This window comes from Tachyglossus aculeatus, chromosome 16, assembly GCF_015852505.1.
Source record: "Tachyglossus aculeatus isolate mTacAcu1 chromosome 16, mTacAcu1.pri, whole genome shotgun sequence".
Lineage (NCBI taxonomy): Eukaryota > Metazoa > Chordata > Mammalia > Monotremata > Tachyglossidae > Tachyglossus > Tachyglossus aculeatus.
In genome coordinates, this window is record NC_052081.1 from 4,456,381 (window position 1) to 4,481,994 (window position 25,614).

Sequence of the window (25,614 nt, forward strand, 5' to 3'; positions counted from 1 at the left end):
GCCGTTAGAACAGTGCTTAACACGTAGTAAGCCCTTAACCAATGCCATAATTAAATACCATAGTTGCTACTAATAAAAGAGAAAGGGAGGTGGGGGGAGAAAGAGAGGGAGGGAGGGGGAGAGAGAGAGAGAGCGCACCACCAGTCTGGTCTCCCCCAGTTTGCCTCATATCTCTCTTCCCCCCCATTCATTAATTCATTCATTCGATCATATTTATTGAGCGTTTCTTTCATTCAATCGTATTTATTGAGTACTTAATCAATCAATCAATCAATCGTATTTATCGAGCGCTTACTGTGTGCAGAGCACTGTCCTAAGTGCTTGGGAAGTACAAGTCGGCAACATATAGAGACGGTCCCTACCCAACAACGGGCTCACAGTCTAGAAGGGAGAGACAAGACAACAAAACATGTGGACAGGTGTCAGGTCATCGGAACAAACAGAATTAAAGCTAAATGCACATCACTAACAATATAAATAGAATCGTAAATATGTACAAGTAAAATCAATAGAGTAATAAATCTGTACCAACGTATATACAGGTGCTGCGGGGAGGGGAAGGAGGTAGGGCATTTAATGTGTGCAGAGCACTGTACTTAGCGCTTGGAAAGTACAATTCACTTCTCCGACCCCCCACCCCGAGGAACCTAACACAAATAGCGAGAGGGTCCTCCGGCAGGGAGAGAGTTAAGCTGGTCGTGCCCAGAATTCCTTCCCCAGGGTGGTGGTGGGCCACCAGCTAAATTTAGAGAGTTGCTAAGACCCGCTGATGACAGCTGTCCTGTCTGTGACAGAAGGGGTCCGGAGAGGGAGGGGACGGGACGGGATCGGCCTCCCTCTCCCCCTGCCCGGACCCCTCCGAGCGTCTTCCCAACGGTCTCCCTAGGCCTGTCCCCACCCGCCCGCTCGCCTGTCCGTCCGAGAGCTGTGCGGCCGGGAGGCCTCGGCCCAACAGGAGGTGAGTGGAGAGGGCTCTTCCCCGATGGCTCCAACCCCCCAGGGAAGGAGGAGTGTAGCAGCAGGGCAGATGTTTTGTCTCCGGGGGTCTGGGTGGCCCACCGTACACCCCCAGTGTCGAAGACTGGCTGTCCTTGGATTTCAGACACTCCCCGCGCTCCTTGGGCCCACTCAGCCCCGCACTGGCCGGTTGAAGGTGGTGAGACGGAGTTGGGCACCTCAGGGGGCTTCTGGGCCGGAGCGGATGTCCGCTTCCTTCATGGATGGGGTTTGGGGGCCCAGGGAAGAGCCGGGGATCTCCTGGAATCCCCTCTGAGGGGGTCCCCGGGGCTCTGCCCCTCCACCGAGGAAGAGGGCCGGATTCCGGGATCCGAGAAGCCGGAGGAGAGACAGAGGAGGAACTGAGGACTTCCCCGGGTGTCCAGAGCCCTCCTCCACCATGGCCTCCGGTCACCACCACGTGGGCGGCTCCCACACCCGGGCCCCGGCGGCGCCCTTCCCTTCAGCGCCCTTAGTACAGTGCTTTGCACATAGTGAGTGCTTAATAAATGCCATTATTATTATTATTCCCCAATTGTGGGTGTGACCCCTGACACGATTTGGAGGGGCAGCCTGCGGCCCCGGCCCCCAGACTGCCCGGGCCTAGCTAGGCCAAGATGGAGGCCTGTTTGCTGACCACTGCTTTGCGCCCGCCCCCACCTCCCTCCCCGGGCAGGTTGTCATGGCGACCAACGGAGACCCAGAGGAGGAGGAGGAGGAGCAGGTGGTGCCCGGAGCAGAGGACGCGGCCAAAGACGTGAAGGCTGTGCAGGCCCGCTACCTACGGAGCCCCACCCCCAGCCAGTAAGTGGACACTCGCACGCGGGCCAGTGGGGTGAGAAGAAACCATTTCTCCCGGGCAGTGGCGGGGAGAGGTCGACAAAGGAGCGTCCAGTGCTCTTATGTATCATCAATGCTCACTCCTTGCCACACGGTGCCCAAAGTGTTTTTTCACAGGGCTGGAGTCTCTTATTTATTTGTTTTTTCTGGTATTTGTTAAGCGCTTATTAGGTACTAATAAGCTGTACTAAGCTGTAGGGTAATAATAATAGTATTTGTTAAGCACTTACAATGTGCCAAGCACTGTTCGTTCATTCATTCACTCAATCGTATTTATTGAGCACTTACGATGTGCAGAGCACTGTACCAAGCGCTTGGGAAGTACAAGTTGGTAACATATAGAGACGGTCCCTACCCAACAGCGAGCGCTGGAGGAGATACAAAGTAATCTGGTTGTCCCACATGGGGCCCACAGTCTTCATCCCCATTTTACAGATGAGGGAACTGAGGCACAGAGAGGTTAAGAAGTGACTTGCCCAAAGTCACGCAGCTGAGAAGTGGCGGAGTCGGGATTAGAACCCACGACCTCTGGCTCCCAAGCCCGGGCTCTTGCCATTAAGCCACGCTGCTTCTCTGGGTACATACAAGCTAATTAAATTGGGCACAGTCCCTGTCCCATATGGGACTCACATTTTACAGATGGGGGAACTGAGGCACAGAGAAGTTGATTGACTTTCCTCAGAGCATGTAATGAGTCACTTCTCTGACTCCCCCTTTTAGACTGTGAGCCCACTGTTGGGTAGGGACTGTCTCTATATGTTGCCAACTTGTACTTCCCAAGCGCTTAGTACAGTGCTCTGCACACAGTAAGCGCTCAATAAATACGATTGATTGATTGATTGATTGATTAACATCTCTGTGCCTCAGTTACCTCAACTATACAATGGGGATTAAGACTGTGAGCTGTTGCCAATTAACAATTGAGATTGCTAAGTGCTTATGAGGTGCCAGGCACTATAATTATGATAATAATAATAATAGTAATGATGATGGTATTTGTTAAATACTTACTGTGTGTCAAGCACTGTACTAAACACTGGTATTGTACCATTGTAGAACTGTACATCGTATGAGCTAATCATGACCAACAGAGTCCATGTCCGACACGGGGCTCTCAGCCTGAATCCCCGTTTTACAGATGGAGTAACTGAGGCCCACAGAAATGAAGCAACCTGCCCAAAGTCACACAGCAGGCAACTGGAGGAGGCAGGATTAGAACTCGGGTCCTCTGGCTCCCAGTACCAGGCTTCATCTCTATGTGGCAGAGCCGGGACTAGAGCCCAGGTCCTCTGACTCCGAGGCCTGGGCTCTATCCACTAGGCCACACTGCTGCCCTGAGGTCAACGGCGGCGGCTCCCCGAGCCGACTGAGGGGAGCGGGCCGGGGGCCGGGAGTCCCCGCGGGGCTGCCCCCGCCCTCCGGGCCCCTCCCGGGGTCGGGACTCACTTCTCAGCCAAGTAGACGTTGGGCCAAACTTCATCCACCTCAGTATAGCTCAGTAATAATAATAATAATGGTGGTATTTGTTAAGCGCTTAGTATGTGCCAAGCACTGTTCTAAGCACTGAGATAGATACAAGGTGATCAGGTTGTCCCACATAGGGCTCACAGTCTTCATCCCCATTTTACAGATGAGGTAACTGAGGTACAGAGAATAATAGTAATAATAATGTTGGGTATTTGTTAAGCGCTTACTATGTGCAAAGCACTCTTCTAAGTGTTGGGGAGGATAAAAGGTGATCAGGTTGTCCCGCATAGGGCTCACCATCTTAATCCCCATTTTACAGATGAGGTAACTGAGGCACAAAGAAGTCAAGTGACTTACCCACAGTCACTCAGTGGACAAGTGGCAGAGCCGGGATTAGAACCCTTGACCTCTGATTCCCAAGCCCGGGCTCTTTCCACGAAACCCCGCTACTTCTCTAAGCGCCTGTGATGGTAAATGTGGCAAGGCCCTACTGAGAGCTCACCTCCTCCAGGAGGCCTTCCCAGACTGAGCCCCTTCCTTCCTCTCCCCCTCATCCCCCTCTCCATCCCCCCATCTTACCTCCTTCCCTTCCCCACAGCACCTGTATATATGTATATATGTTAGTACATATTTATTACTCTATTTATTTTACTCGTACCTATCTATTCTATTTATTTTATTTTGTTAGTATGTTTGGTTTTGTTCTCTGTCTCCCCCTTCTAGACTGTGAGCCCACTGTTGGGTAGGGACCGTCTCTCTATGTTGCCAACTTGTACTTCCCAAGCGCTCAGTCCACTGCTCCGCACACAGTAAGCGCTCAATAAATACGATTGATTGATAACTTCAGGTGGCGTCTCTCCTCCCGTCCTCTCTCCACGGTCTTCCCTCCCCCGTCTCCCCCGGCAGGTACTCCACAGTCTCGGACGCAGAGACGGAGAGCATCTTCATGGAGCCCATCCACCTCTCGTCCTCCGTGGCCGCCAAGCAGATCATCAGTGAAGGTAATGGGCACCATCCAAGGCGAGGGGGGTGGTGGCGGCCTCTGGGAGACCCCACGCCGCATCGGAGGGGCTGCTGGAGGGAAGGGAGGGTCCCGCGGGGGTCCCACAATACTTCGGACCTATCCGTAATTTATTCATTTCATCATCATCAATCGTATTTATTGAGCGCTTACTGTGTGCAGAGCACTGGACTAAGCGCTTGGGAAGTACAAGTTGGCAACATATAGAGACAGTCCCTACGCAACTTAGACTGTGAGCCCACTGTCGGGTAGGGACTGTCTCTATGTGTTGCCAATTTGTACTTCCCAAGCGCTTAGTACAGTGCTCTGCACATAGTAAGCGCTCAATAAATACGATTGATTGATTGATTGATAAAAGGGGGAGACAGAGAACAAAACCAAACATACTAACAAAATAAAATAAATAGAATAGATATGTACAAGTAAAATAAATAAATAGAGTCATAAATAAGTACAAACATATATACATATATATATACAGGTGGTGTGGGGAAGGGAAGGGGGTAAGATGGGGGATGGAGAGGGGGACAAGGGGGAGATCGTCTTCAAAAGATCCGCCGTAAATACGATGGAATGAATGGACAAAGGGCTTGGGAAGTACCAATCAATCAATCAATCAATCAATCAATCAGGACTCACCCCCAACCGTCCCCCCCTTCCCCGTGAGGCCAAAAGATCCGGAGAAAACCAACAACCGCCACAGCAGGCCCCGGCCTTGAGGAGAACCGCCCCGCCACGGTTCGAACCAATTTCCCATCCTGCTGCGCGGCCGGAACTACTGTTGGTCTCCCCCTCTATAAGAATAATAATAATAATAACGATGGCATTTATTAAGCGCTTACTATGTGCAAAGCACCGTTCTAAGCACTGGGGAGGATACAAGGTGATCAGGTTGTCCCACGTGGAGCTCACAGTCATCATCATCATCATCAATCATATTTATTGAGAGCTTACTATGTGCAGTGCGCTGTACTAAGCACTTGGGAAGTACAAATTGGCAACATATAGAGACAGTCCCTACCCAACAGTGGGCTCACAGTCTTCCTCCCCATTTTACAGATGTGGTAACTGAGGCCCAGAGAAGTGAAGTGACTTGCCCAAAGTCACCCAGCTGACAATTGGCAGAGCGGGGATTTGAACCCATGACCTCTGACTCCAAAGTCCATGCTCTTTCCACGGAGCCACGCTGCTTCTCGTCCGTGCTTCTCTAGACCGTCAGCTCGTGGTGGGCGGGAAATGTGTCTCCTTAGTGTTCCAAGTGCTTAGTACAGTGCTCTGCACACAGTAAGTGCTTGGAGAACCAGCATGGTTTAGTGGAGAGAGCACAACGGCCCTGGGAGTCAGAGGGTCTGGGGTTCTAATTCTGGCCACGTGACCTTGGGTAAGTCTCTTCACTTCTCCGGGCCTCAGTTCCCTCATCTGTAAAGCAGGGATTAAAAGTGTGAGCCCTGTGTGGGACAGGGACTGTGTCCAACCTGACTAACTTGAATCATCATCATCATCATCAATCGTATTTATTGAGCGCTTACTATGTGCAGAGCACTGTACTAAGCGCTTGGGAAGTACAGATTGGCAACATATAGAGACAGTCCCTACCCAACTGGTGCTTAGAACTGTGCTTGCCACATAGTAAGCACTTAATAATAATAATAATAATAATAATAATAATAATAATGGTATTTGTTAAGTGCTTACTATGTGCCAGGATACCAGCTAATCAGGTTGGACACAGTCCCTGTCCCCCACAGGGCTCACAGTCTTAATCCCCGTTTTACAGATGAGGGAACTGAGGCACAGAGAAGTGAAGTCATTTGCCCAAGGTCACCCAGCAGACAAGTGGTGGAGCCAAGATTAGAACTCATGACCTTCTGACTTCCAGCCCCGGGCTCTAGCTGCTTCGCTTAACAAGTATAATAATAATAATAATGGCATTTATTAAGCGCTTACTATGTGCAAAGCACTGTTCTAAGCACTGGGAGGATACAAGGTGATCAGGTTGTCCCACGTGGGGCTCTCAGTCTTCATCCCCATTTTCCAGATGAGGGAACGGAGGCCCAGAGAGGTGAAGTGACTTGCCCAAAGTCACCCAGCTGACAAGTGGCGGAGCCGGGATTAGAACCCATGACCTCTGACTCCAAAGCCCGGGCTCGTTCCACCGAGCCACACTGCTTCTAAGTAACGTGATCGATTATAGGATCAATAAATATGATTGAGTGACTGACTGAGTGGGCCGGTGTCCCCCCGGGGGGTGGTCCCCCTTTTAGACTGTGAGCCCACTTTTGGGTTGGGACTGGCTCTATATGTTGCCAATTTGTACTTCCCAAGCGCTTAGTCCAGTGCTCTGCGCACAGTAAGCGCTCAATAAATACAGTCGATGATGATGATGATCCCCATTTTCCAGATGAGGGAACTGAGTCCCAGAGAAGCTAAGTGACTTGCCCAAAGTCACCCAGCTGACAAGTGGCGGAGCCGGGATTAGAACCCATGACCTCTGACTCCAAAGCCCGGGCTCTTGCCACCGAGCCACGCTGCTTCTAAGTAACGTGATCGATTATAGGATCAGGGAAGCAGCGTGGCTCGGTGGAAAGAGCCTGGGCTTTGGAGTCAGAGGTCATGGGTTCAAATCCCGGCTCCACCACTTGTCAGCTGTGTGACTTTGGGCAAGTCACTTAACTTCTCTGGGCCTCAGTTACCTCATCTGGAAAATGGAGATTAACACTGTGAGCCCCACGGGGGACAACCTATTCACCTTGTAAATTCCCCAGCGCTTAGAACAGTGCTCTGCACATAGTAAGTGCTTAATAAATGCCATTATTATTATTATTATTATTAAATATGATTGAGTGACTGACTGAGCGGGCCAGTGTCCCCCCGGGGGGTGGTCCCCCTTTTAGACTGTGAGCCCACTTTTGGGTAGGGACCGGCTCTAGATGTTGCCAATTTGTACCTCCCAAGCGCTTAGTCCAGTGCTCTGCGCACAGTAAGCGCTCAATAAATACGATTGATGATGATGATGATGATGATGATGATGGTCCCAGAGCTGAAGACGCGGGAGTTGCGGTTGGAGGCTCCGGGCGCGGGGCTGCTGGAGTCGGCGGAGCAGCTGCTGGTGGAGGACCTGTACAACCGAGTCAAGGACAAGCTGGACGACAGCAGCCCCTACAACACGCCCTGCGTCCTCGACCTGCAGCGCGCCCTGCTTCGGGACCGCCTGCAGGCCCCCTGGAATGAGGTGGACGAAGTTTGGCCCAACGTCTACATCGCCGAGAAGTGAGTCCCGACCCCGGGAGGGCCCCGGGAGGCGGGGGCGGCCCGGCACGGGGACTCCAGGGCCCGGGCCCGCTCCCCTGGGTCACCTCGGGGGGGTCGCCGCCGTTGGCCACTGGAAGCAGACCTGATGGATTGGGCCTGGGAGCCGGAAGGACCTGGGTTCTAATCCTGGCTCCGCCACTTGTCTGTTGTGTGACCTTGGGTAAGCCATTTCATTTCTCTGTGCCTCAGTGACCTCATCTGTAAAAGGGGAATGAAGACTCTGAGCCCCCAGTCTGAGCCCCTTCCTTCCTCTCCCCCTCGTCCCCCTCTCCATCCCCCCATCTTACCTCCTTCCCTTCCCCACAGCACCTGTATCTATGGATATATGTTTGAACATATTTATTCCTCTATTTATTTATGATGATGATGATGATGATGATGATGATGGCATTTGTTAAGCGCTTACTATGTGCAAAGCACTGTTCTAAGCGCTGGGGGAGGTTACAAGGTGATCAAGTTGTCCCACAGGGGGCTCACAGTTTTAATCCCCATTTCACAGATGAGGTAACTGAGGCACAGAGAAGTGAAGTGACTTGCCCAAAGTCACACAGCTGACAGTTGGCAGAGCCGGGATTTGAACCCATGATCTCTGACTCCAAAGCCCGTGCTCTTTCCACTGAGCCACGCTTCTTTATTTATTTTTTTTACTTGTACATATCTATTCTATTTTATTTTATAGTATGTTTGGTTTTGTCTCCCCCTTTTAGACTGTGAGCCCACTGTTGGGTAGGGACTGTCTCTATATGTTGCCAATTTGTACTTCCCAAGCACTTAGCACAGTGCTCTGCACACAGTAAGCGCTCAATAAATACGATTGATGATGGTGATGATGACAGGGACGGTGCCCAATCTGATTAGCAGAGAAGCAGCATGGCTCAGTGGAAAGAGCCCGGGCTTTGGAGTCAGAGGTCATGGGTTCAAATCCCGGCTCCGCCAACTGTCAGCTGGGTGACTTTGGGCAAGTCACTTCACTTCTCTGTGCCTCAGTTCCCTCATCTGCAAAATGGGGTTTGAGACTGTGAGCCCCCCGTGGGACACCCTGATCACCTTGTAACCTCCCCAGCACTTAGAACAGTGCTTTGCACTTAATAAATGCTATCATTATTATTATTATTATTAGCTTGTATCCACCCCAGCACTTAGAACACATAATAAGCGCTTAATAAATACAATAATATTAGTAATATCAATTGCGGTATTTATGATGGTATTTAAGTGCTCACTATGTGCCAGACACTGTACTAAGTGCTGGGGCTCATACAAGATAGGTTGGACACAGTCCTTGCCCCACATGGGGCTCACAGTCTCAATCCCCATTTTCCAGATGAGGTCTCTGAGGCCTAGAGAAGTGAACTGACTTGCCCACAGTCACCCAGCTGACAACTGGAGGAGCCGGAATTTGAACCCATGACCTCTGACTCCAAAGCCCGGGCTCTTTCCACTGAGCCACGCTTAGGCGCTTACTATGTGCAAAGCACTGTTCTAAGCGCTGGGGAGGTTACAAGGCGATCAGGTTGCCCAAGTCACTTCGCTTCTCTGGGCCTCAGTGACCTCCTCTGCAAAATGGGAATAAAGCCCGGAAACCCCATGTGGGACACGGATCGTGTCCAGTCTGATTAGCTCGTATCTACCCCAGCACTTAGACATAGTAAGAGCTTAAAGAACTACCAGAAAAATGACCCATCAGCGTAGTCGCCAATCGCACCAGCTGTTAGTCGAGCTTCAGGAAATCCCCCTTTTCCCTGCAGAGGATGGTTGGGGGGCCTCTTGCCCGTGGATGCCAGGTCGGGGGGATGATGCAGAGAAGCAGCGTGGCTCAGTGGAAAGAGCCTGGGCTCTGGAGTCATAGGTCATGGGTTCAAATCCCTGCTCCACCGCTTGTCAGCTGTGTGACTTTGGGCCAGTCACTTCACTTCTCTGGGCCTCAGTCCCCTCATCTGTTAAATAGGGATGAAGACTGTGAGCCCCCCATGGGACAACCTGATCACCTTGTAACCTCCCCAGTGCTTAGAACAGTGCTTTGCGCATAGTAAGCGCCTAAGCGTGGCTCAGTGGAAAGAGCCCGGGCTTTGGAGTCAGAGGTCATGGGTTCAAATCCCGGCTCCTCCAGTTGTCAGCTGGGTGACTGTGAGCAAGTCAATTCATATAGTAAGTGCTTAAAAAATGCCATTATTATTATTGTGATGATGATAATGGGGGGTGGCTTCCCCTGGCACATACACCCTCCCCACCCTCAGTGCCACATGGGCATTGCTGCCTTTTCACCCCAGTGCTGGCCAACCTAGAGGAAGGGCGAGGAGGGTGCTGGGCCCCCAGACGACTACCAGACACTCAGCTCGCCCACCCCTCTCTGCCAGTGGCCCCTCGGGCAGGCTGGCATGCGAGACACGCCCGAGCGCCCAGATTGAAAGGCCCCAGCCGGGGCGTCCACCCCAACCCCCGCCCCAGAAAGGCGCTGGGCCTCCACGTCGGCCTGCCCCCCGACCACAGCCCCTCCTGCCCCGTCCGACGCCTCCCCCGCCTGCTTCCCCCTCAGGAGCGTGGCCGTGAACAAGAGCCGGCTGAAGAGGCTGGGAATCACCCACATCCTCAACGCCGCACACGGAGCCGGCGTCTACACAGGCCCCGAGTTCTACGCGGGGCTGGAAGTCCAGTACCTGGGGATCGAGGTGGACGACTTCCCCGAGGTGGACATCGCCCAGCACTTCCGCAGGGCCGCAGAGTTCCTGGATGAAGCCCTGCTGACGTACAGAGGTGAAACCCAGCCCGGGCGGGGGGACCCCTGGACGATCAATCAGTTCCTGCTCTGTTTGAGCAACTCGTATTCAGAATGTCATCATTGCTATCCCTCTCTCCTTGTTCCTGGTCACCAGTGCTTAACACATAGCGCTTAAAAAATACAATTACAAAAAAAAAGCGTGAAAAAGAAACGAGGCTCAACTACCACAGCGATGATCAGTCCATTATTAGCATTCCCATCCGTGTTCCCGGTCAGCTGGGAGATGGGGATCTTAACACACAGTCTAGCGCTGAACAAATACCGTTAAAAAAAAAGGCACGAAAACAAAAAAGACACAAGTACCCTAAGGATAATGGGTTCCCAATTGGTGTTCCGTGTTCCAGGGAAAGTCCTGGTGAGCAGCGAGATGGGGGTGAGCCGTTCGGCGGCGCTGGTAGTGGCCTACCTGATGATCTTTCACCACATGGCGGTCCTGGACGCCCTGATGACGGTGCGCGGGAAGCGGGCCGTCTGCCCCAACGACGGCTTCTTGAAGCAGCTGCGGGAACTCAACGAGAAGCTGATGGAGGAGCGGGACGAGGATCCGTCCGGGGAGGAAGGCGAGGACCGGGAGCCGGGCCCCGTGGTCGAGGCGGGCGAGGACGCCGGGAGCCTGCTGGGGGCCAGGGTCCACTCCATCACCGTGGAGGAGGAGGAGGACGGCGCCAGCCTCTTGGGCAGCGAGCTGGGCGGCCGACGCCGGGCCCACCCCGAAGAGGAGTCGCTGGTCGCGGACGGGGCGTGGGGGCAGAGGAGCCAGGTGGGGAGGAGGGAGCAGAGGATGCCAGCGCAAGGGAGCACGGAGGAGGAGCCCGGGGAGGATGTGCACAGGATCGTCCGGGAGTGGCAGAGCAGGAATGAGGAGTACCAGGCGGAGGGGGCTTGGAGGTGGTCCCGGGAGGAGGAGGAGGGGGAGGAAGGGACCACCCCGGTGCCAGGGCTCGGCAGGAGGCGTGCTTCCAGCGTGGGCAGCTCCTCGCAGGGCACGGCCAGCAGCTGGGGCGCGTGGAGCCAGCGGCTGAGGGAGATTGAGCAGGAGGCGGCACGTAAGTACCGTGCCCGGGGCCGGGATGGGGAGGCCGACCCGGGCCCAGAGGGCGACCAGGGTGACGACGACGATGACGACAAGGAGAGCGTGACTTCGGACACCAGCTCCTTCTTCAACTTCTGCAAGCGGAACAAGGACAAGCTGACGGCCCTGGAGAGGTGGAAGGTCAAGAGGATCCAGTTCGGCTTCCACAGGCGGGACTCGGAGGCCGAGGAGGGCGGCGGGCCGGAGGCGCAGGCCCGGCCGGCCTCCGGGGGCCCCCCGGACGTCGACCTGACAGCCTACCAGGCCTGGAAGCTCCGGCACCAGAAGAAGGTGGGGGGCGACGAGAACAAGGACGAGGTGGTGGAGCTGGGCAAGGGCGAGGGCGAGGTCTCGGCCAAAAAGAAGCAGCGGAGGCTGGAGTTGCTGGAGAGGACCCGCCAGACCCTGGAGGAGAGCCAGGCCCTGGGCCAAGGCGGGCCGGACGGCTCGGACGCCGCCGGTGGGAGCCTCCCCTTCCCCCTCTCCGCCCTCTGGGCCGCGACCGCCCAACGGGCCGACGACGCGGGCTCCGAGCTGAGCGGGCTGAGCGCCCGCTCGCTGGAGGCCCCCAGCGAGGCCGTCTCCTTGGCCAGCCTCCAGAGCTGGATCGTCAGCGTGGTCAGCGAGACCCTGGCCCAGAAGCAGCGCGAGCTGCTGCCGTTGGCGCAGCCCCCGGCCTCCCTGGGCACCCGGCCCACGGGCCTCAGCCACCACCCGGATGGGGACGGCGGTGCCGCCCGTGAGGCCGACGCGCTCTCCGTGCTGTCCTGCTCTTCGACGGCCGGCGGCGGGGCCGGGGCCTCCGGGACGAGCAAGCCCGTGTACAGCCTGTTCGCGGACACCGTGGACCTGCGGGAACTCAGCCGGAAGGAAAAGGAGCAGCAGAGGGGCCTGCGGGACAAGATGGCCGAGTGTCGCGCCCAGAAGCTCACCTCAGACCACAAGCGCAGCTCCCTGTTCAGGAGGAAGAAGGCGACGGCCGCGGAAGAGGACGACGAGGGAGGCCGGGGGGACGAGGAGGCCGACAGCGCCATCGGCAGCTTTCGGGTCTCCTCCCGCGGGGGCTCCCGGCCGGCCGGCTCGGCCGCCCCCTCCTCCTCGGCCGCCTCCTCCACCGTCTCCGGCCTCGGGGGCCGGCCCGCCGCGTCCCATGTGGACGCGCATCAGGCCGTAGACCGGTGGCTCCGGGGTCTGGGCGGGGAAGAGGAGGCTGACCCCGGGTACCCGGGGGAGAGGGTCAGACGGTCGTCCACCGTCAGGGAGGCCGAGACCTGCAGCTTCCGGGCCTCCAGGGCCCGGTGCGAGGAGCGGGCCAGCTCCTCCTCCCAGTGGGACTCCCGGGGCCGCTCCGCCTCACACTTCTCCGCCACGTCCAGCCGAGAGGACGCGGAGATGTTCCGCTTCTCCCGGTCCACCTACAGCCAGAGGACCGGTTCGGAGGCCGGGGGCCCCGCCTTCCGGCGGACCCCCGAGTCCCAGCGCCACACCTGGGGAGACAAGGGGGCCCACGAGGAGGAGGAAGAAGAGGGGGAGGAAGAAGAAGAGGCCGGCGGTTCGGACTTCTCCGAGTTCGGGGCCAAGAGGAAGTTCACGCAGAGTTTCATGAGGTGCGAAGAGGAGGATGAGGAGGAAGAGGAGCGAGCAGAGCGCAGCGAGGAGGGTCGGATGTCCTGGAGGAGACGCTCCCAGCACCGGCGCGGTGGCGGGGAGGAGGATGAAGAGGAGCAGGTGGATGACGAGGCCATCATTGCGGCCTGGAGGCGCCGGCAGGAGGAGACCAGGACCAAGCTGCAGAGGCGGAGAGAGGAGTGAGGGGGAGGACGTCCCCTGGGTCACTGGCCCCCCGACGGGCCCTCTCCCTCCTGCGCCCAGATGCCCAGGGAGTTGTGGCAGTAGCCACTTGGGCTGGAGTCAGCCCTGCAGGGAGCCATGGGCGGGGAAGCGTTTTAGAGTGAGAGAGACACACAGAGAGAGTCAGAGACGGAGGCAGAGAGACAGGGAGAGTCATTGTCCCTCTAACCACTCCGAGTGCTGAGTGTATTTCATTTAAGAATTCTTGATCTGCATTAAAGGGTCATTTCCAAACTCCTCTCAGTTTGGCTTTTACTTTTACCCCCAGTTGACTCCCTGGGGAAAGACGGTGAGTCCTGAAAATTATTTTTTTTTATGATGTTTGTTAAGCACTTAGAATGTACCGGGCACCGTACTAAGCGCTGGGGTAGATACAAGTTCATCAGGTTGGATGCTGTCCCTGTTCCGCATAGAGCTTATAGTCTCAATCCCCATTTTACAGATGAAGTAACTGAGGCCCGGAGAAATGAAATGACAATAATAATGATGGCATTTATTAAGCACTTACTATGTGCAAAGCACTGTTCTAAGCACTGGGGAGGTTACAAGGTGATCAGGTTGTCCCACGGGGGGCTCCCAGTCTTAATCCCCAGTTTACAGATGAGGTAACTGAGGCACAGAGAAGTTAAGGGACTTGCCTGAAGTCACACAGCTGACAAGTGGCGGACCTGGGATTTGGACCCCTGACCAACCCCTGACTTGCCCAAGGTCACGTAGCAGACAATTGGCAGAGCCGGGATTAGAACCCAGGCCCAGGCTCTAGCCACTAGGCCATGCTGCTCTTCTGGCAGGTTCACTGTGGCCACCAAGCTGTTTTGCCCAACACCGTTCTAGACTGTGAGCCCACTCTTGGGTAGGGACTGTCTCTATATGTTGCCAACTTGTACTTCCCAAGCGCTTAGTACAGTGCTCTGCACACAGTAAGCGCTCAATAAATATGATTGATTGATTGATGAGAGACAGACGTGTGAGGAGGCAGCAGGGCCAAGAACGTTTCAATCGATCCATCAGTCACTGCAGGTACTGAGCACTTACTGTGCGCAGAGCACTGGACTAAGCACTTGGGAGAGTATCACACAACAGAATCGGTAGACACATTCCCTGCCCACGAGGAGCTTACAATCTAGAGGGGAAGACAGACGTTAAGTACAAGTAAATAAGTCCTGTGAGGCTGAGGGAGGGCTGCAAATCCGAGTGCAAGGGTGACACCGGAGGGAATGGGAAAAGAGGAAATGAGGGCTTAGTCAAGGAGTTGAGCCTTCATCTTTGAAAGAGGAGGGAGAGTTGTTTGGATGGAGCCAAAGCATCGGCATAAATCCAGTGAGACAGTGACAGAGATGCACAGAGACAAATGCAAAGAGACAGGGGAGTGACAGAGGGGAAAGAAATGGATGTAGAGAGCCAGGGGGGTTCTCTGATGAGGCTGACCAGGCGGGGAGAAAAATAATTGGGATATTTGTTAAGTGCCTACTAAGTGCCAAGAAGCAAGATCATTCATTCATTCATTCAATCGTAGTTATTGAGCGCTTACTGTGTGCAGAGCACTGTACGAAGCGCTTGGGAAGTCCAAGTCGGCAACATATAGAGACGGTCCCTACCCACCAACGGGCTCACAGTCTAGAAGGGGGAGACAGACAGCAGAACAAAACACGTAGACAGGTGTCAAAATCGACAGAACAAATAGAATTAAAGCTATATGCACATCATTAACAAAATAAATAGTAAATATGTACAAGTAAAATAGAGTAATAAAGCTGTCCAAACATATATACAGGTGCTGTGGGGAGGGGCAGGAGGTAGGGTGGGGGAGATGGGGAGGGGGAGAGGAAAAAGGGAAGGCTTCCTGGAGGAGGTGAGCTCTCAATAGGGCTTTGAAGGGGGAAGACAGTTAGCTTGGCAGATGTGTGGAGGGAGGGCGTTCAGGATAATCAGGCCAGATACGGTCCCTGTCCCACATAGGGCTTACAATCATCATCATCGTCATCAATCGTATTTATTGAGCGCTTACTATGTGCAGAGCACTGTACTAAGCTCTTGGGAAGTACAAATTGGCAACATCTAGAGACAGTCCCTACCCAACAGTGGGCTCACAGTCTAAAAGGGGAAGACAGAGAACAAACCAAACATACTAACAAAATAAAATAAATAGAATAGATATGTACAAGTAAAATAAATAAATAAATAAATAGAGTAATAAATATGTACAAACATATATACATATATACAGGTGCTGTGGGGAAGGGAAGGAGGTAAGAAGGGGGGGATGGAGAGGGGGATGAGGGGGAGAGGAAGGAAGGGGCTCAGTGTCGGAAGGCCTCCTGGAGGAGGTGAGCTCTCAATAGGGCCTTGAAGGGAGGAAGAGAGCTAGCTTGGCGGATAGGCAGAGGGAGGGCATTCCAGGCCCGGGGGATGACGTGGGCCGGGGGATCTTACAATCTAAGTAGGAGGGAGAAGAGGGGGTAAACTAGGAGTAGAAAAGTTAAATGACTTGCCCAAGGTCGCACACAGAATGAATGCAATGGAGGGGAGAAGAGGGAGACTTGATATGTGAGAGATGACTCCGGAGGGAAAAGCAGAGAGGAACAGTCAGGGAGAGTAGTACCGAAAATTCAAAGTGACAATGAACTCTTGCCTACTGGCTCCCCTTGCTGGAGGGATTCAAAAGCTCCTTCTTCATTGCTTCCTTCCTTCCTTCCTTCCTTCCTTCCTTCCTTCCTTCCTTCCTTCCTTCCTTCCTTCATTCATTCACTCAATCGTATTTATTGAGCGCTTACTGTGTGCAGAGCACTGTACTAAGCGCTTGGGAAGTCCAAGTTGGCAACGTATAGAGATGGTCCCTACCCAACAGCGGGCTCGCAGTCTAGAAGGGGGAGACTGTCTCCTCCCCAATAGCCGTTGGTCTTCACATTCGTTAATTCATTAATGAATTAATTTGCTGATTCAATCATATTTATTGAGCGCTTACTGTGTGCAAAGCACTGTACTAAGTGCATAGGAGAGTGCAATATAACAACCAACAGACAAATTCCTGCCCACAACGAGCTCACGGTCTAGAGGGAGAGACAGACATTAATAGGTCTAGACTGGGAGCCCACTGTTGGGTAGGGACCGTCTCTGTGTGTTGCCAACTTGTACTTCCCAAGCACTTAGTACAGTGCTCTGCACGCAGTAAGTGCTCAATAAATATGATTGAATGAATAAATAAATAAAATACAGATCTATACAGATATATATGTACATAAATACATTCACAGATGTTCCCTTTCCCAGGAAGGATTTCCCCAAGGCAAAAACATCCCGCCCCTGAATCCCATAATAATGGGATTCTAGACTGTGAGCCCATTGTTGGGTAGGGACCGTCTCTATATGTTGCCAACTTGTACTTCCCAAGCGCTTAGTACAGTGCTCTGCACACAGTAAGCACTCAATAAATACGATTGATTGATTGGGGAGGTTACAAGGTGATCAGGTTGTCCCACATGGGGCTCACAGTCTTAATCCCCATTTTACAGATGAGGTAACTGAGGCCCAGAGAAGTGAAGTGACTTGACCAAAGTCACCCAGCTGACAATTGGTGGAGCCGGGATTTGAACCCATGCCCTCTGACTCCAAAGCCCATGCTCTTTCCACTGAGCCACGTTGCTTCTTGTGGGATGGGTACAAGCAAATCGGGTTGGACATAATCCCTGTCCCACATGGGGCTCACAGTCCCTATTTTACAGAGGAGGTAACTGAGGCACAGAGAAGTGAACTGACTTGCCCAAGGTCACATAGCTGACAAGTGGCAGAGCCGGGATTAGAATCCAAGGCCTCCGACTCCCAAGTCTGGGCTCTTTCCAGTAGGCCACGCTGCTTCTTGGGGAAAATGCTCCCTAAAGGGTTCAGTTCAGTCATATTTATTGAGCGCTTACTGTGTGCAGAGCACTGTAGTAAGCACTTGGAAGCAGCGTGGCTCAGTGGAAAGAGCCCGGGCTTTGGAGTCAGAGGTCATGGGTTCTAATCCCGGCTCCGCCACTTGTCAGCTGTGTGACTTTGGGCAAGTCACTTCACTTCTCTGGGCCTCTCATCTGTAAAATGGGGGTGAAGAGTGTGAGCCCCCAGGGGGACAACCTGATCGCCTTGTAACCTCCCCAGCACTTAGAACAGTGCTTTCACAGAGTAAGTGCCAAATAAATGCCATTATTATTATTATTATTATTATTATTATTATTATTATTATATTATTATTATTATTATAGAATAACAAACACAGCCCACAACGAGCACACAAGTCTAGAGGGACCAGACACACTCTAACTCCCAGCCGCTCTCAACCCACCATCTCTGCACCCCTAAAACCAGCAGAGAGAAGCCTTCAATAAAGCTTTGAAGGTGGGGAGAGTAATTGTCTGTCATATAATAATAATAGTAATAATAATAATAATAATAATTGCATTTGTTAAGCGCTTGCTATATGCAAAGCACTGTTCTAAGCGCTGGGGGGATACAAGGTGATCTGGTTGTCCCGCGTGGGGCTCACAGTCATCATCCCCATTTTACAGATGCGGTAACTGGGGCTCCGAGAAGATAAGTGACTTGCCCAAGGTCACACAGCAGACATGTGGCGGAGCCGGGATTCGAACCCACGACCTCTGACTCCAAAGCCTGGGCTCTTTCCACTGAGCCACGCTGCTTCTCTTCCTCATATATGAGGAAGGAGGGTGTTCCCGGCCAGAGGCAGGACGTGGGTGAGAGTTCAGCAGAGAGATAGACAAGGTGGAGGGACAGTGAGTCGGTTGGCACCAGAGGAGCGAAGTGTGCCCATGCCCAGAGGAATATTGGAAGGGAAATGATGGGAATGACGGATGGAGGGCTTAGGGGGGGCTCATCCATGGGTTCGGGCTTGCAGCGCCAAATTTGGGAACTCCAGGGAGTGGGGAAACAGAGTCAGCTCACTCCAGGGCTTAGCACAGTGCTTGCCCCACGGTAAGGGAGAAGGGGGGTTAAGATAGAGCCGGAGCCTAGGCCCGGGTGCCCCTCCGAGATAATGATAATGTTGGCATTAAGCGCTTACTATGTGCAAAGCACTGTTCTGAGCGCTGGGGAGGTAACAAGGTGATCAGGTTGCCCCGCAGGGGGCTCACAGTCTTCATCCCCATTTTCCAGATGAGGGAACTGAGGCCCAGAGAAGTGAAGTGACTTGCCCAAAGTCACACAGCTGATAAGTGGCGGAGTCGGCACTTGAACCCATGACCTCTGACTCCCCAGGGCCCGGTCTTCACTGCAGCGAGTCACAATATTTGCCGGTGCCGTTTCATGACCGATTTCTCTTCCTTTTTTTAAATTTTCTTTCCTTCGCTGAACGGCACTTGGTAGCTAAAGAGCTATCAGCCTGTTTCAGAGAAGGAGGGGACCGTTTGGGGAGGGAAAGGAAAACCGGACACGTCCATGGGGGGAGACAAGATCAGTCAATCAATCAGTCATATTTATTGAGCGCTTGCTGTGTGCAGAACACTGTACTAAGCATTTGGGAAAGTACAAGATCATGGAGGGGTTTTTTTTTAATGCTATTCGTTCAGCGCTGTGCCAGGCACTGTACTAAGCGCTGGGATGGATACATGTTAATCAGGTTGGACACAATCCCTGTGCCACTAAGTTAGTATGCTTTGCACATAGTAAGCGCTTAACAAATGCCGTCATTATATTAACTTACTAACATAGTAAGTTAAGCATTTACTACGTGCCAACCACTGTTCTAAGTGCTTTGGTTGATACAGGGTAATTGGCTGGACACGGTCCCTGCCCCAGTTGGGGCTCACAGTCTTATGCCCATTTTACAGATGAGGGAACTGAAGCACTGAGAAGCAAAGTGACTTGTCCCAGGTCACCCAGCAGACAAGTGGCGGAGCCAGGATTAGAACCTGTATATATGTATATATGTTTGTATACTCTATTTATTTATTTATTTTGTACATATTTATTCTATTTATTCTATTATTCTATTTATTTTATTTTGTTAATATGTTTTGTTTTGTTGTCTGTCTCCCCCTTCTAGACTGGGAGCCCGCTGTTGGGTAGGGACCGTCTCTAGATGTTGCCAACTTGTACTTCCCAAGCGCTTAGTCCAGTGCTCTGCACACAGTAAGCGCTCAATAAATACGATTGAATGAATGAATGAATGAATGAATGAATGAGTGAGTGAATGAACGCAGGTCCTTCTGATTCTATCCTAGACCTGTAGACACATTCCCTGCCCACAGTGAGCTTACAGTCGAGAGGTGGAATCTCCCGCTGGATAAAGATGGGACTCGGAGTCGGAAGTAGGCGGAAAGTCCCGGAATCACCCAACGGGCAGGCTGGGCTGCCGGACCTCCAGTTCGGTTCCCCAAACGTGACCTAGTGGAAACTGTGTGATTTGGGAAAGTCACATCACTTTTCTGGACTTTGGTTTCCTCAGCTGCCAAATGTTCTGGCGTTCAGCGTGGCCAAGCGGCAAGAGAATCAGAGGACGTGGGTTCTAATCCCGGCTCCGCCACTTCGCTGCTGTGTGACCTTGGGTAAGTCACTTAACGTCTCGGTGCTTCAGTTCCCTCATCTGTAAAATGGGGGGTTAAGACTGTGAGCCCCATCTGGGACCGTGTCCAGCCGATTACCCTGTATCAACCCAAGCGCTTAGAACAGCAGTTGGCACATAGTAAGCGCTTGACAAATACCAGAATTATTATTACATAGACTGTGATCCCGGGGTGGGACAAGGTCTGGATCCAACCCGATGAAATTGCATCTACCCCGATGTTTAGATCAGTACTTGACACATAAAAAGCGCTTAACAAATACCATAAAAAAAAAAAGCTTCTCAGTGAAGCTGGGGCAGAGTCTCCCAGCACGGACAGGACGTCCCCGTGGGCTAGTTTTCCAGGGGACCGGATGTGGGTATGGCCGAACTTTGTGCTCTTTCAAATCTGCTCTGGAATTAAGACACTCCTTTGGAGCTGGGTGGTGAAATGGGCAGGACCTTCAATTTGGAACGGATTGAAACCACATAAGGAAGCGAGTCGAGACACAATAAAGGTCGCTCCGTCAATCGTATTTATTGAGCGCGTCCTGTGTGCAGAACACCGTACTCAGCGCTTGGGAAAGTACAACACAACAATAAACGGTGACACTCCCTGCCCACAACGAAGCTCGTAGAGAAGCAGCGTGGCTCAGTGGAAAGAGCCCGGGCTTTGGAGTCAGGGGTCATGGGTTCAAATCCCGGCTCCGCTGTGTCACTTTGGGCAAGTCACATAACTTCTCTGGGCCTCAGTTACCTCATCTGTAAAATGAGGGACAACCTGATCACCTTGTAACCTCCCCAGTGCTTAGAACAGTGCTTTGCACATAGTAAGCTCTTAATAAATGCCATTATGACTATTATTATTATCACAGTCTAGAGGTGGGGAGGCGTACATCAATACAAATAAATAAAATGACAGGTGTGTACGTAAGTGCAGAGGGACTGGGGGAGAGCAAAGTCAGGGTGATACAGAAGGGAGTGGGAGATGAGGAAAGGGAAGGCTTAGTCTGGGAAGGCCTCTTGGAGGAGATGGGCTTTCAATAAGGATTGCTGTTTCAAATGCCAGTTGAAAACAGCTTGTGACTCTCTATGCCAAATGCCCGGCACCAGATCCCCACCCTGCCTCCCCTGGAAGGGATTTGTTTATTTATACATCTATTTATTTATTCACTTCTCCATTTATTTATTAGTTTGTTTATTCCTATTTATGGTGGTCTCCCCCTCTAGATCGTAAGGTCGTTGTGGGCAGGGAGCGTGTCTATCAACTCTTGTTCTATTGTCCTCTCCCAAGCGTTTATTACAGTGCCCGGCACACAGAAGGCTTTCAATAAATCCTACCGATGGGTATCTGGTGAGGCGCCTTCCCTGGCTCTGCTCCTCACTCAGAGAATTTGGGGACACCTCTCCTCGGCCTCCGGGTTTCTCGGCAAAATCCCCCAGCCCCTTATTTCCTCCAGGATCTTGTCATCCTCTCTTGGGAAATTTATCTCCTTTCCTGACCTGTGTCTCCCTCCATCCTCTCCCCTTCCTATCCTCCCTGCCCCTTGGAACCCAAGAGGAGAGGAAAAAAAAATCCATTTCATTTTTCCAGAAGGGTCGGCCTCGTCTATCAATAAATTACCCTTGGCCATCTTAAGAAGAATGGAGCATTCCACCTTATTCTGGCTAGGCGGTGTGGACGAGGACGGTTTTTTCCTTTTTAATTTTATTTTAAGAGCAGTTGCGATATCCCCAGGCTGTCCATGTTTGAAGGACAGCTCTCTCCCCTGTCTGCGTATTAAAGCGGCGGAGGCAGAGGGGCCCAGGAAGCTCTGAGTCCCCCACGGCTAATTTCCTTGCTCTCAGCTGGTGTGTGTAGGGGGCAACTTCCTGACATCTTCAGAGGGGAGCAGGGCAATTTCTGGTTCTTGGGCAGGGTCAGAACCTTAGAGCCAGGTTGGGATTATAGGAATGGTACTTATTGGTCACCCCCTGGATGGAAGGCACTGGATTAAGTGCTTGGGAAAGTCCAATACAAAGTTGAGACTTGGGCTCTGTCCACAGAGGAATTCCCTCACTGATGGGGGCAAGACAGTCATAAAATAATTTTCCAGAGTCCTCTGGCATTGCCCACTCCGGACTGAGCACATGGGAAAATTCAGTATGCTGGGGGCCCCCTGCATCATTCCTGTCACAAGCCCATGTAATAATAATGATGATGATAATAATAATAAATTGTGGCAGTTCTTAAGCACTTACTATGTGCCAACCACTGTACCAAACCCTGGGGTAGATACAAGATAATCAGGTTGGACACAGTCCCTGTCCCACATAGGGCTCACTGTCTTAATCCTCATTTTACAGATGAGGAAACTGAGGCCCAGAGAACTGAAGTGACTTGCCTAAGGTCACACAGCAGACAGGTGGTGGAGCTGGGATTAAAGCTCAGGGCCTCCTGTGTCCCAGACCCAGCCTCTTTCCTGAGGCCTAGAGGAGACAACGCAGGCTCGGGAGTCAGGAGACCTGGGTTCTAATCATGTCTCTGCCACTTGCTTACCGTGTGATCTTGGCCAAGTCACCTCACTTCTCTGGGCCTCAGTTACCAGCCTGTAAAATGAGGATTAAATTCTCTCTCTCTCTCTGAGCCCCACGGGGGACAGGGACTGTGTTCAACCTTGTATTTACCCCATTCATTCATTCAATCGTATTTATTGAGCGCTTACTGTGTGCAGAGCACTGTCCTAAGCGCTTATAATGATGATATTTGTTAAGCGCTTACTATGTGCAAAGCCCTGTTCTAAGCACTGGGGGGATACAAGGTGATCAGGGTGTCCCACATGGGGCTCACAGTCTTAATCCCCATTTTACAGATGAGGTCACTGAGGCACAGAGAAGTTAAGTGACTTGCCCAAAGTCACACAGCTGACAATTGGCGGAGCAGGGATTTGAACCCATGACTTCTGACTCCAAAGCCCAGGCTCTTTCCACTGAGCCACCCTGCTTCAGAACCCCAGCTCTTAGAACCAGCTCTTAGAACCCCAGCTCTTAGAACCAGTGCTTGACACATAGTAAGCGCTTAACAAATACCATCAGCATCATCATCATCACAGTGCTGGGCCATGTGGTAAGCGCCTCTCCCTTCCCCGCCCTCCCCCGTCTTCAGGTTTCCGCCTTCTGATGGTTCACTTGGCTGCCTCGAGGTCGTTCAGAAGGGAGGGAGAGATGGGAGAAGCAGCGTGGCTCAGTGGAAAGAGCCCGGGCTTTGGAGTCAGAGCTCATGGGTTCAAATTCCGGTTCCACCACTCGTCAGCTGTGTGACTTTGGGCAAGTCACTTCACTTCTCTGGGCCTCAGTTCCCTCATCTGTAAAATGGGGATTAAGACTGTGAGCCCCCCGTGGGACAACCTGATCACCTTGTAGCCTCCCCAGCGCTTAGAACAGTGCCTTGAACATAGCAAGTGCTTAATAAATGCTATTAGTATTATTATTATTATCATTACGGGATTGTGTCAGCTGATCTGAAGGAAGCGACAGCCTGCCGAGCCTTGTGGCATGCACGGCGGGTGAAAACAGAGGGATGGTAAAACCGCTCGGAGCCACTCAGAAAGAAAATGCCCGATAAATACAGGGAGGGGGCTGTTGGTATTGTTGTTGCTGTTAATACAACAGGTGTTTCGAAGTGTTGCCCCAGCTAGGGATGACCTTGAAAATTACCGGGGCTTTATTGGCTGCCGAAGCCAAATAAAAATCCAATTAAAGTTTAATTCACCTCGTAATTTTCTTCGCCGCAGCTCGGCATTTCCTGCCTCGAAGGAGGCTTTGGCTTTCTCTAGGCGGGCGGGTGGTCCTGCGCTGCCTCTGCCCCCCTGCCCCTGTCCCGGTCCCCAAGGGTCAGGGGCTCCGTTAGTATGTTTGGTTTTGTTCTCTGTCTCCCTCTTTTAGACTGTGAGCCCACTGTTGGGTAGGGACTGTCTCTATATGTTGCCGACTTGGACTTCCCAAGCGCTTAGTCCAGTGCTCTGCACACAGTAAGCGCTCAATAAATCCGATTGATTGATTGATTGAGCCACTTGGGAGCTGGGCAAAAGGGTGGCGGTCACCTCTGGCACAGCTGGGCAAAAAATAGTGGCAATCTGCAGTAGCCTTGGACACGGACGGTCCAAATTGAGCCCCGTGGGAGAGAGGGACTGGATCCCATCTGATTCCTTTGTAGGGAAGCAGCAGCATGGCCTAATGGATAGATCCCAGGCCTGGGAATCTTGTACTTCCCAAGCGCTTAGTCCAGTGCTCTGCACACAGTAAGCGCTCAATAAATACGATTGAACGAATGAATGGGAGTCAGAAGGACTTCTCATTCATTCAATCGTATTTATTGAGCGCTGAGCACTGTACCAAGAGCTTGGGAAGTACAAGTTGGCAACTTCTAGAGACAGTCCCTACCCAACAGCGGGCTCGCAGACTAGAAGGGGGAGACAGATGACAAAACAAACTATATTAACAAAAGAAAATAAATAGAATAGTAAATACGTACAAGTAAAATAGAATAATAAACCTGTACAAACGTATATACAGGTGCTGTGGGGAGGGGAAGGGGGTAGGGCGGGGGGGGATGGGGAGGGGGAGAGGAATCAATCAATCATCAATCATATTTATTGAGCACTTACTGTGTGCAGAGCACTGTACTAAGCGCTTGGGAAGTACAAGTTGGCAACATCTAGAGACAGTCCCTACCCAACAGTGGGCTCACAGTCTAAAAGGGGGAGACAGAGAACAAAACCAAACATACTAACAAAATAAAATCAAGAGAATAGATATGTACAAGTAAAATAAATAAATAATTAGAGTAATAAATATGTACAAACATATATACATATATACAGAGGAAGGAGGGGGCTCGGTGTGGGAAGGCCTCCTGGAGGAGGTGAGCTCTCAGTAGGGCTTTGAAGGGAGGACGAGAGCTAGCTTGGCGGATGTGTGAACTTGCGTTCTAATTCTGGCTCCTCCACTGGTCTGCTGGGTGACCTTGAGCAAGTCACTTCACTTCTCTGGGCCTCAGTTCCCTCGTCTGTAAAATGGGGATTAAGACTGTGTGCCCCATATTGCACGGGGACTGTGTTATCGACCAGTAGGGTGCAAAATAGGTTAACTCGGTGTAAATCAGCCGCAGGGTTCTTGTACCCAGGGTGGTACAAGATGATAGGAAAAATGCAGATGATAGGAAAAATGACTCGGAGACCTGAGTTCAGATAGAGCAGCAAAGAAGGAAAGTGGCTACCTGCCCGTTCACCTCCTGGGAGAGGGACGAGTGACAAGCAGCCCCGATCCCATGCTCACTGTGTCTTTTATTGAGTTACAGCAACATGGGAGTGGGGCATTTGGAAATTTCAGGAATTCAATCGGACTGGCAGGATGTTACAAATTCTCTTTGTTCTCCATTCCCACAGCCTTGTGCAGGATGTTGTTATTTGCCCTATGGCCTTGCATAGATAGGTATGTACATTCTCGTTAATAGGGATGTAAATTCTCATTAATAGGGATGTAAATTATCTTATTTCTCTTAAGAAATGTTCTCTTAAGAAATTCTCTTAAGAAATGTTATCTTCGGATAGGTGTTACTTGTTGATGGCCTTGAAGGCATCTGTTGCAGACTTGTTCTCTCAGCCTGCACAAATGGAGGGCTACTGTCAGCATACACAAAATGGAGTCAGTCATGTCAAGTCCGCTAGTGGACAACAGACTGTGTCATTCATTCATTCATTCAA

General features: G+C 52.1%; 1 protein-coding gene across 1 annotated transcript; it reads left to right on the top strand.

Moving 5' to 3' along the window:
- The first annotated feature begins 811 nt into the window (after positions 1–811).
- Positions 812–13,572, top strand: STYXL2 (serine/threonine/tyrosine interacting like 2). Its single transcript, XM_038758131.1, has 6 exons — positions 812–958; positions 1,673–1,800; positions 4,210–4,304; positions 7,363–7,594; positions 10,173–10,390; positions 10,760–13,572. The coding sequence occupies exons 2-6, from the start codon at positions 1,679–1,681 to the stop codon at positions 13,297–13,299; spliced, it is 3,207 nt and encodes a 1,068-aa protein (XP_038614059.1). The 5' UTR covers positions 812–958; positions 1,673–1,678; the 3' UTR covers positions 13,300–13,572.
- Positions 13,573–25,614: the final 12,042 nt, after the last annotated feature.

Bases quoted from the DNA above. Each gene is read 5' to 3' on its own strand.
- STYXL2 (XM_038758131.1), top strand. From the start codon at position 1,679: ATGGCGACCAACGGAGACCCAGAGGAGGAGGAGGAGGAGCAGGTGGTG. The intron at 7,595-10,172 runs GTGAGTCCCGAC...CTTCCCCCTCAG, and splicing joins AACGTCTACATCGCCGAGAA to GAGCGTGGCCGTGAACAAGA. The intron at 10,391-10,759 runs GTGAAACCCAGC...TCCGTGTTCCAG, and splicing joins AGCCCTGCTGACGTACAGAG to GGAAAGTCCTGGTGAGCAGC.